The sequence below is a fragment of the Nanorana parkeri genome, unplaced genomic scaffold (genome assembly GCF_000935625.1).
Source record: "Nanorana parkeri isolate BGI_ZX_2015 unplaced genomic scaffold, ASM93562v1 scaffold46, whole genome shotgun sequence".
NCBI classification, from domain to species: domain Eukaryota; kingdom Metazoa; phylum Chordata; class Amphibia; order Anura; family Dicroglossidae; genus Nanorana; species Nanorana parkeri.
Window position 1 is genome coordinate 1,943,070 of NW_017306314.1, and position 12,350 is coordinate 1,955,419.

Sequence of the window (12,350 nt, forward strand, 5' to 3'; positions counted from 1 at the left end):
ATACATTTTATGCATTGTTTCTTGAAGCATTACAGGTGTGCTGCGGTCTGATAACGGCACATACAACTGCAAATTAAGAATTGAGGATGAAGAAATAATATCAGATCCTATCTACATTCAAGTGGAAGGTAAGGTCATACAACTCTGAGTAAAAATAAAAATGTTATGGCAGTCTTGTAATAAACCAGTAAAAACATAATAAGGACCAGACAGTATGACCGTGTTCAGGCAATACCTGCAACAGCAGAGGGTCTGAGAAAATGTTATTAACAGTAGACCTAAAAGTGATACTTCAATTAAATTTAGAGACAACATGAATGATCTTTTGACTAATATAATGGTGACATCTCCCTGCCTAATTCTGTAATCTGTTTCCACCCACCTTGTAATCTCACTACTTGTGCCCATGTTCTCACTTCCAGTGTTGCATTCTCCATGATATAACTCTAGCCTCCATCACCTTCTGTGATGTGGCTACTAGACATTTAGTGGTAGCCAGGTCTGTAGTCAGCCTGGCTGGATTATAGTGGCATTTCTCTGGTTAATTCCAGGTGTCAGGCATTGACTGTACCTTTCCCGGGCAGAGTGTGACTGTTATATTGTGGGACAGCCAATGAGAGGCACTGTAGTGTATGTACACTACAGACGCCAATCACTGGGTTTCTGTCAACCAGTGGTGCATGCTGGGATAGGGTACATATACTGGAGGGATTTGCCATGGATTAGGGCTGGATGCTGTCCAGCCACCCCCAGGCTAGGCCTGAGACCTGGGGGTGGGTATAGGCTGGTGTGAGGGAAATGTTTCCCTGTGGCCTTCAACATGCCAGAGGAGGAGAACCAGATGTCTCTTGAAGTTATCTGGAACTAAATGGACTTTAGGGGCATGGCTGGTATCTCTCCTGCTGAGGATTTGTGCTCATCCATACTCATCTGCTACTTCAGTTACCATCCACTGTATCACAAGTGGATCTACACTGAGATGCTAACCAAGTATGGTGAGTCTGGAGTCTAGGTCTGTTACACCCTGGATGTCTAGGATCCCTATACCCTCTCTCCCCAGTGAAGATGTTTAATAAAAGTTATTAAGCATTGCATTACTGGAGTGGACATCAGCTTTGTGGGCACTAGAAGAAGGGCGGTTAATGCTAGTGGAGTGGGTGAAGATCATACCCCCTAGACCAGGGGTGGCAAACTCAAATTCATCGGGGGCCGCATCAGCAGTATGGTTACCCTCAAAGGGCCGGTTGTATAGGACTATGCATCTACTCACATGTGCCCATCTCTGCACCTCTGGATGATGACTATACATCCTTATCACACATTTATATTCCACGCCTGGTGCTGCTGCACATTCCTACACAGCATACACCTTCCACCAACCATCACTGCAACTTCCAGCACCATGCACTCCGCTTCCCCCGCAACTGCCCCACACATACACGCAGCCACTTACCCAGCCGAAGACTAGTAATGATGAACTGAACCGGACATATTCCAACGGCTCCTTCGGGGGTGAGCGCTACATAAGAAGAAGAAAAAAAACAGTGGGATTGCTGCAACTGAAGATGAAAGTAAAGAGCTTTTAGAGACCTAGTGCAATCTTTTAGACACCAAGTGCAATTGTAATAGTGCAATCAAACGAGAGGTCTATGGTCGTACGCAAGCTACATGTAAACTGAGACTTCTTTTTTTAACAAATGCTAGAAAGAGATTGTAATTAGAATTCTATAACTGGCTTATGCAGTTGAGTACTGGGAAACATTTGTATTTTGTTAATATTAGATTGATTGCTTCTCTTGCATTTACCAAAAATATCAGATATAGCTGGACTGACACTTTAGCATTATAAAATCATGTTATTGCTTTTTATTTAGGACTTCCGCATTTCCTTCGACAGCCAGAGAAGTTAAATGTCTCTAGGAACACTCCGTTCAATCTGACCTGTGAGGCTGTTGGGCCCCCTGAACCTGTGGAGATTTATTGGTTCCATAACAGCAGAAAAATCAATGACATTCCTGAAGTGTCACCAGCAGTCCTCAATGTGTTGGGTAAGTCAGTTTTGCATTGGAACTTTTACATTATAATAAAACTGTAACAGCAGCCAGTTTGAATAGAGAGTATTAAAAAAACCCTTGTAAACTCAACATGAACCTCTCAGTTTCCAAGACTGTACACATAGTAGTATCCTTATAATTTGCTTCATTGGCAGTTTCAGAAGCATTCTTCCTTTCCACAAAACATACTGTGTAAGCAGACTAAACAATGCCGTTATGCAAATTTATGCTTTTCTTCAAAAGTCAATGGAAGAAACTCTCATTTCCATCTCTTACCACTTCTTCTGGCCTCTGACATATGCAGAAAGCGGTGACACATGACTGCCACGAGTGTATTTGATGTGCTGGGTGTGATTGACAGGCTTGCTCTACCTTATCGGTGTTGCATGAAACACGGGGACACTGGAGGACATAACTGAGTTTAATGGTACAGACTGGAGCAAAGCAGAGTTTCTGTTCACTGAATATTAATGTTTTAAGTTGTTTGAATAGTTTGTATATGGATGTATTTCTAACAGGCATCATTTGGACACTTCTGAGTAGTGTTAGAGCTTGCAGCTAAACCGCTCCCCTATCATTCCTATTGGCTCATCACTATGAGGGATAGTCTCACTGGCCAATCTGAAAGTGCAGGCAGTAAGAAGGGCCCTGCATACTACTAGGTGCCTGCACTTAAAGAAGAACTCCAGGGGCAACCCCTGCACTGCAAGGGTTGGGTGCTCGTTTGTGTCTAGGTTAAAAAAAAAGGCTCACCCAAAGCTCTGAGCTGGCTTCTTCTTAGACTGGTCCTTCCAATGTCTAATTTTGTTATTTTAGCACCTAGACACAAACAAGCACTTAACCCTTGCACTGCAAGCGTTAATAAAAAAAATCCTGGAGTTCTCTTTAATACTTGCAGCAGTTTGTCCCCCACTTTTCTCCTTCACAAAGTTTTTTTAAGAATTGCAATTGCTAAATCCATTCCACTATGTTTTTATTCCCCATGATACATCTTGCTGGAGAGAAAAAAAGAGAGGAAGCCCTGCGCAACCTCATAGTCAAACTTTGAACTTTAACTTTTACCCTGCTTCCATGTGCCAGCTCTGATGAACAGTTGACGTAGTCTCCCATGCCCAGATGTACTGGGTTTTTTTTCACCTCTGGTGGCTGAATGTAGCACCATGAGAGTGAAGACAAGTTGAGAATTTGCTGCTTTTGGGGCCACCATTAAAGTGAACCTGCACAAGTTTGCATTAAGATTATATGTGCATCCCCCTGGCTGGACACACAGTATACCATAGAAATGATCTCTATTACGTTTACATTACTAAAGCTGTAAAGATGTGTTCATGTGGATGCAGGGAGAAACACCATAGACAATCAAATCCCTGAATTTGTCTTTTTTATGGCTTTATTATCTCATCAGTGGATCACACGTCATTTATAATTGCTCTGGCTTACAGTTGTATAATATTGTAGCTGCCAATGTGGCTAGAGTATTCGTTTTGGAATTACAGTATATAGACTATTTCTTGAGGTCCTCATGATGCACAGTTGTAAGGCTGTTATCCTGTACCTAGTGGTCATTTACTGTCCGTGTCTGTTTTATGTAGCCTAAAAGGAGATACTTCAAGGGCACTTGCAGCATACAACTCTCTGTATTATATGTCTTTACGACATTTCATTTCACATGTAAAATATAAACTTTCTCAAAGGCAAATTAATATTATGGTGTTGATTTACTAAATGCAAAAAGCCTGTTCACTTTGCAAGGGAATCTTCCCTTAGCTTAGTGAATGTGGTGAAAATTATTTTTCGTAAAAAATACCCAATCATGAGCAAACAGTATTTTTGCGTGCACATGATTGAGTGATGGAAGTCAGCAGAGCTTCATCTCATTCAATAAAGCACACACACTGGTAGATTAATGTATGAACACCCATAAGAAGAATTTAATCAGAACATTCAATAATGCCATCAGAAACTCGACAATCCTCCTTTACTCTATCCAAATCTAAAAAAAAGCTAGGAGAAAATTCCATTGCAAATTTCCCTTGCAAAGTAAACAACCTTTTTCCTTTCGTAAATCAATCCCTATGTCTGTTTTTTTGTTTTAAAACAAAGTAATAAAAGTCACGTAAAAAAAAAAGAAAAACAGATTATTTGCACAAGAAATGCCCCCCACACCCAAAAAAGTCATATTTTTCTTAACTATTTATCAATAATGAAGAAACATTTGTATTTAAGAATGAAATGAAAGATGCAGCTGAAGGGTTTGGCTTTTTTTTTATGTGACAAGCTACTTCTTTTAATACTTATGCATTCATAAAACATTTTTAATTCCTCACAGATGTAATACATTTAGTGCCAGAACAGAGGAGCAGAAGCCGAACCAGATTCCTATGTTTCCCATTAATGAAATTACTGTGGCCTGCCTCATTATTTTGAATATTTACTATATACCTCATGGCAGAACCTTATAAACCTGCATAGCTCACTGCTGTGCAGTTAATGAGTGATTTTGCTTAGTGAGTGATGGCTTTAATTAAAACCACTTCTTCGTAAGACAATCTATTTTTCAAAAAAAAGTTAACTAAGGGAGTTCTTAGAGTATGTTGTGATGATTGGGTGAAAGGTGAAGCAGAGCTGCAAGTTGTGAAGTGCAACTTCGACAGGTATAAAATAAATAGAATTGTGCTTCTACAGTTATTAATTAAAGTGACATTAAACCCTCAGATTTTTTAACATAAACCAATACTGTAATGTGTGCCTTACTGTAATCCATGGTAGTTTCCCTTCTCTTTGCTGCTCTTCATTTTAAATCCTCATGTCTTCTCATGCTTGGGGAGAACTTCCCTTTGCAGCTGAGTGCCTCTTCCTGTAGTGCTGGCTCAGGTTGCAAACTTACACACAGACACCATGTAGCCATTCCAGAGACAAGGCAGTCTGCTGCAAAACAGAAGTTCTGCCCAGCATGAGAACAGATACAGATTTAAAAGGAAGAGCAGCAAAGAGAAGGGAAACTACCTTGGATTACAGTAAGGCGCACATTACAGTATTGTTTTATGTTAAAAAATCTGAGGGTTTAATATCACTTTAACTTTAAACATTGTTAGAGGACTCAACCCGGTGTATGCAGAAAAGCAGATTATAATATGCAAAGCTTCAAATGGTGTGTATAATATATGCATAAATCCACATTATATCACTATTGCAAGTATATCACTGTAAAAACGAATTCAAATTTCTCTAAACCACCACAATAATAATGAAATATTTCTTCATTTATAGTAGTGCATTGTTGAAAAAAAGAAGCACCCTGCAAAACAAGATTACTAGTACCTACCTTCAGGGCCGAAGCTAAGGGGCGGGGGGAGCATGTCCCCTTGGTGCTACTTCTACTTTTGGAGGGGCACCGTCTAGTGGGTGAATGGAGAACTTCTCCTTTGGTGGGGTGGGGGGGGGGGGGTTCAAATATCTTCTCCAGGTATGTCCACCACAAATATATGACACTTTCCTGTGCAATGTGGTGGCTGCATTCGTTTTCTACGGTCAGATGGAAAAAGTGCAACAAATTCCTCCATCTACACTAAACTGTGTGAATGCAGAAATCTCCCACTGGTCCAAGATTCAGTATCTTGCTAGTTGGCCCCGCTGACTCAAAATACCTAAAAAATGTCTGCATCCAATCAGATTGTTCAGGTATTTTGACAGCCGGCGGGGCCTACAAGCAAGATACTGAAACCTGGCCCAGTGGGAGATTCCTCCATCCACACAGTTTATCATAGATGAGGGAATCTGTTGCACTTTTTCCATATGACTATAGAAAATCTGCAGATAATCTATATGTGTGGAGCCAGCGTTAGAAGGTTAAGCATTTAACACTGACAGGGTGCTTATAATGGTTAGCTTTATTCATTTATGTAAAACCTTTATCCCAGAAGGAAAAAAATAAAATTGCCACTGTAACTGCTTACAAGTGTTAGCTGGAGTTCAGCTTTAATTTGTTAATCAGTTCCATCTAAATCTGCTTGTCTATCTCACACTAACCTAACCACAGGGAGACAATGCTGTTGTCTAGGGATGTCCCGATGCCACTTTTTCAGGCCCAAGTACAAGTACTTCCCCTCATGTACTTGCCGATACCAATTACCGATACTTTTTCTTAAAGGGACAGGTGACTTTAAATGATCCATAGTACAACTACATGTTCTGTACTATGGATCATGATTTAACCTATTCATGTTAGCAGCGGAGAATTGTAACTCTATTGCGGGAGTGTAGTGGAGGTGTGTGCTGTATATATGTACTACATATACATTACACATGTCCAGTACACTATAGCAATAGATTTACAGCAAGCCCCGTCCCAGCTTCCCTCACTCACAGTTTCGCGCCGATCCCTGTCGCCTCACAATTCTGCCCTGCTAACATGAAGAGGGTAAATCATGATCCATAGTACATAATAGTACATAACATGTAGTTATACTGCGGATCATTTAACCCATTCATGTTAGCAGGGCAGAATTGTGAGGCGACAGGGATCGGCGCGAAACTGTGAGTGAGGGAAGCTGGGACGGGGCTTGCTGTAAATCTATTGCTATAGTGTACTGGACATGTGTAATGTATATGTAGTACATATAGAGTATATATAGAGTACACACTGCTCATACAGTGCAGACAATACATTTACAATTCTACTCTGCTAACATGAATGGATTAAATGATCTGTATGTAGCCCTGTACTACGGATCATTTAACCCATTCATGTTAGCAGGGCAGAATTGTGAGGCGACAGGGATCGGCGCGAAACTGTGAGTGAGGGAAGCTGGGACGGGGCTTGCTGTAAATCTATTGCTATAGTGTACTGGACATGTGTAATGTATATGTAGTACATATAGAGTATATACTGCTCATACAGTGCAGAGAATACATTTTCAAATAAACTTTGCAGCATAATAGTGTTCCCTCCCCTCCCCCTTGCACTCACTCACTGTGCCGGAGAGAGCAGCGACAAGTCAGCACTGGTCCAGTGGGAGGAGCTAAAGGTGGGGTATCCTAATTTGTACCATAGGGGTTTCCATTGATAATAATAGAGTTTTCAAGATATATTGTTTTATGCGGAAGATATCTATTCCAGTATTTTCACCTGTTACTTTTAATAGCAAGTACTAACTTTTAAACTGTTTATGCTCTGTGTTGGTGAGGGGCATTTTGACAAGTACAAGTACTTGTCAAAATGCCTTGTATCGGGCCCGATTCCGATGCTAGCATCGGTATCGGGACATCCCTACTGTTGTCCAAAGGTGACTCCATTGCTCCTCCATAGAGTGGAGCCACCCCGGGACAGGAAGGGTGTTACTGACAGGATCACCAGGTGAAAATTTAAAAAAACTAATGCAACCAAAATATCTAAGGACTGGTAGGCTGCAATAAATAACAATTTTTGGTTCAGGGTTTAGATACGCTTTGGTCATCAAAAGAGTGGCAGATGTTTTATTTTCAGGACTAAAATAGGAATAAATGAATAGGAAAAAAATAAAAGGAAGAACAGGAGGGAATGGCAGCTTCAATCAGGAGTTTCTTGGGCAGATATTATGATTGAGGAAATGGTACAGAATAAGATAATTGAAGAGGCTGAAATGTGTTATCCTTATCTGCTTTTTTATTGCTCTAATCAGAAATGTGTTTATATACTCCCCTATCACTTGGTGCAGCATTACAGTAGTCATGGATGTGGGCACCATACTGACATCATGGTTGGCAAGTGCTAGAGTGCAGTTGTAAGGTGGAAATGCACTATAAATAAATGAATGAATGAGGGCTATTGAACAGCTAATTGTATACATATGTTAATTACCCTGGAAATTAAAAAGTGAGTTAAGTAGGGTTCATCTTGTCGGAATGTTTTATACCATCAGACACTTGACAAATGTCATTCAAAATTTTCATTTTGATTTACATTTGATTTTGTAATGAATTAAGCTTCCCAAACAAAAACCACATTCACTAATAAAATGTTCCCACATGCTCCTTCGACTTTTTTGATCAGTGTGGTCATTGATCATTGATTTGACACCATCAACTATTAGAAAGCTGAACGAATGTTCCAAAGTTGATTTTGTTCATACAATATTCTAACTGTGTATAGCCTATTTTAGCCCTATGCTGGCCAAGCACCTATAGATTTTCCGCAGATTTTCTATGGTCAGATGGAAAAAGTGCGACGGATTCCTCCATCCATGCTAAACTGTGTGGATGAAGGAATCTCCCACTGGGCCAAGCTTCATTATCTTGCTAGTCGGAGATTCCTCCATCCACACAGTTTAGCGTAGACGGAGGAATCTGTTGCATCATCTGACCATAGAAAATCTGCAGATAATCGATAGCTTTGGGGTGGCTTCTGTCAATTATAGTAAACAGGACAATTTGATTGATGGACTATAGTTGGTTATACACTGCTTGAATTGTGTTCAACTCATGCTGAATTAGCTAAAATTCGAGTTGTGTGTGGCCCTGCCAGCACCACTCGACTCAACAAAAGTCTATTTTCTCATTGACTTTTTGTCCAAGAAGACAAGTGGAAAATTGTCAGCTGAACAGCAGCAGGCCAGCTTTAGACATCTGCAGTTAGAGGTTGTATCTTTTTTATTACAGCATAACCAAATGTGCATGCCATTGTTTCCACTGTGTCGCTCTACATCTTCCAGTATAGCTTATAAGTGGTCACCAAGATATCATCTGTTGATTTTCTTGGCTGTAAATTCCTGTCTGGTAATTCCTGATATTAAAATGAAAGTACACTAATCAGGATTTAGCATCTGAATAGAAGTACAGTTTAATGTCATTAAGTTGGATGCTGCAAGTCTGTTTAACAGTTATGTCACAAACCGTCGCTAGAAATTATCTAAACAATGGAAAGTCAGTACAGAAGGAACAAAATGTTTGTCAGAATTGTGATTGATACCTTATCAGTATATTTATTTAAAAAAAGGGTAAAATCCCAAACTGGATACAATATTGGGGAAACTTCCCAGAGCCATAACAGGAAGTAGAAGGATTTCTCTACAAAGTGGGGAAAATCCTCTCTTAGACAGTTGTCAGCTGAACAGGTCCCTATTTTAAGGTTTCCGCACACCTCCTGTTCCAGTGACAACCATAAAATATTGGATCACTTTCTATCCTAAAGACAATGGTAATTAGTACAAACATCTTCTCAGAGAGAACATTGACAGCCTCTAAAAATCTCTTACCTTTCTACACTAAAAAACATTCTACCCTTCTAAAGTACATTCTAAAACTCGAAAGAAAATTTGGGCTTTAGATACATTGTTAAAGAAAGACCTTTTCCTAAAAAAGAAACATGGAGGCTGCCATTGCTGACATCATTCTGCAAATGCTGATTGTTTTGCTGTCATACTGACCTTTTTGCTGCTGGACTATGGATGAGCTCAGGTTCAGACCAAGCTCACCTACAGCTTGTCCGAAGCTACATGGGGCATTCCCCACCACGCATCTACAAATAAACAAAGGGGCGGGATGCCTGTGCTGATGACACTGACCTTGTATGGCTACATGGCCATAATAGTTCAATGTAATCGACCAACTATAGCCATGTGGCCGTATGAGGTCAATGTAATTGAACAACTATAGCCATGTGACTGTACGAGATCAATGTAATTGATCAACTATAGCCATGTGACTGTATGAGATCAATGTAATTGACTCACTATAGCCATGTGGCTGTACGAGAGCAATGTAATTGACCAACTATAGCCATGTGGCTGTACAAGGTCAATGTAATTTACCAAATATAGCCATGTGGCTGTACGAGATCAATGTAATTGACCAACTATAGCCATGTGGACATAGGAGGTCAATGTAATTGACCAACTATAGCCATGTGGCCGTACGAGGTCAATGTAATTGACCATCTATAGCCATGTGGCCGTAAAAGGTCAATGTAATTGACCAACTATAGCCATGTGGCTGTATGAGGTCAATGTAATTGACCAACTATAGCCATGTGGCCGTATGAGTTAAATGAAATTGAAAATCTATAGCCATGTGGCTGTATAAGGTCAATTAAGTCACTTTGCTAACTTGCAGCTGCTGGCAGGGAATTCCCCCGGCCGCAGCTGATTGGCAGCAGCAGAATGGGCTTCCTTCATTGTTTGGAGGAGCTCATGTTCAAAATGGGTTTGATCTGTTCAGGACTTTGAATCATTGACCCAACACAAGTACGCAGACAAGGAATGCATAGGACTGCAAAACTGTTAATAGTCAGTGACATCGAAATTATTGAAACTAGGGGGGTCAACATAAAATCCAGGCAACCAGCATTTTCAGAAGCAGGTCAGAAATAACTTATCAAATTAAACATATTTCTCTTAAAAATGTTTAATTTGAAACAAGAGAAACGTGAGCCTTCAACAATTGCATAGAGACATCTCCCCCTCATGTGATTTTGTTTTTCACGTTACACTCTAATCCGTTTGTATTAAATGATTTTCGAGAACTCAGACTTTAAGCTATTAGAAATCCGCTCTGCGTTTAACAGACAACAGTAGAGGGCATTGAGCAGAGACTGTGATATTTTTGGCATTTCACTCTATTATCAAAGAATACCTCAATTAACACCAAATAAACATTTTCATGTGGTCTATGAGTTTGCAAAAAAGAACAATAAATGAATGATTTAAATTGATCAATTCTTGTATTGGGTTGTGTTACTTAAGGTGCAACTGAAGCCAAAATGGGGAGTGAATTGGGATTCGAACATCTGCCATGTTTTTATTGCTTCTTATGTACTTCTATTATGGATAGTGAAGCTGGGGAAACAAGTCTCTAATTTGACCAAGCAATGGCCAAGCTCCTTGTTTGATACCATGCCACTACTTCTAGTTGTGCTGATCCCGCTGTAATGAAGTCCTGAAACGCCCCCTCTTGTGGCCCCAGGGCCCCCAAATTGACCCCCCCAGACGGAGTGGTTGCGGTGGGATTTCTATCCCTATCGGCACTCGATCTGGGGAATCCTGTTCGCATCCGGGAATTCCATTGGGTGGTAAGTGAGAGGTGTTTGAGTTGCGGGGGTGACGATGGTGATGGGTATCACTCTGTCCGGTGTAGCCGCCAGGAGCACAGTTCTTTCCGGTGTGTAGACTTCAAAATGGATTTTTGTACGTAGATGAAGTAATTTAAGACTAAATACATATACATTTTTTATTAGATAGATCCATGTTCCCCTGAGGAAGCAATATGCGAAACGCGTAGGGACTGGATACATGGAACTCCCTACTGAATACAATGCCTAACAAGATAAATTGGAACTAGGATGCAATTTGTTTTTTTTAATGTCTGCTTAAAATGTTATTCGATTTAGATTGTATTCAATGAAATGTATACATGGTTTTATGCTGTATATGTGTAAAATAAATATATTTTTTATATCAACTGAATCAAGTGTTGGTGTTATACCTCTCAACAAAAAACCCAATTTTTTTCTATATGTTGTTTCAAATAGATTTTTAGTAGTTATACTAACAGTATTTGTGACATTCAAAAAATGTAACCTAAATCGACCTTTTTCTTTTTGACTTTTCAGAAGACCAAAGTAACTTAACCAAAATAGTATTTCCATTGTAATGGAAAAGCTCTGTTCCATTTCTTTTGCGTAGCTTACATTGGCTAATTTTGCTCATCTAATATAAAATGCTAGCCGGTTATAATCAGGTCGTCAGTTCTTTTTATTTGGTGTTTTTGTATTTTGTGCCAGGTTTGAGTGAGCCAGCAACATACAGTTGTGAAGCACATAATAAGAAAGGGCTGACTGCTTCCAATAATGTGAATATCAACATCAAAGGTGAGTCGTTTATAGCAATTCTTATAATGTTGATGTGAAATTATGTAGATGTAGTTAAAGGAGTTGTAAAGTCCCAGCATATACTATCCTGTTATAACATCAGCATAGTAATAGGAATATATAATATAGGTTTTGATTAATGCAATCAAAGCTTACTTGAAAAAAAAAATCCCTTTCATGTAGTGAGTGCTGCCTTCTGTCTTCCTATCACTTTCAGCACCTTCCTGGATTCCCAGTGTTCTCTGTGTCTATTTCCCTATAGAGGACACATAAAAACAAATTCCTTCCTGATCTCCTAAGGCATTCAGATATTTCCAACAATCTCTCTTGTTATTACTTATAAATGTTAATATCTAGTCATATCTGACTAATTGAACCGATCTGGGCACCACATTATTATCGTGTACTGAATTTTATATGCCATTCATAAAATGCAGCCTGTGGTGTAGAGCAGT

The 12,350-nt window shown here is 39.7% G+C and overlaps 1 protein-coding gene across 1 annotated transcript in view; it reads left to right on the forward strand.

Annotated features, from left to right (window-relative positions):
- The window catches only part of MERTK (MER proto-oncogene, tyrosine kinase), a 92,820-nt gene that overhangs the window by 16,527 nt on the left and 63,943 nt on the right, over positions 1-12,350 (forward strand). The window contains exons 3-5 of the mRNA XM_018573038.1: positions 28-128; positions 1,875-2,048; positions 11,809-11,895. Of these exons, the coding sequence (XP_018428540.1) occupies positions 28-128; positions 1,875-2,048; positions 11,809-11,895 (362 nt within the window). The remainder of the gene's footprint in view (positions 1-27; positions 129-1,874; positions 2,049-11,808; positions 11,896-12,350) is intronic.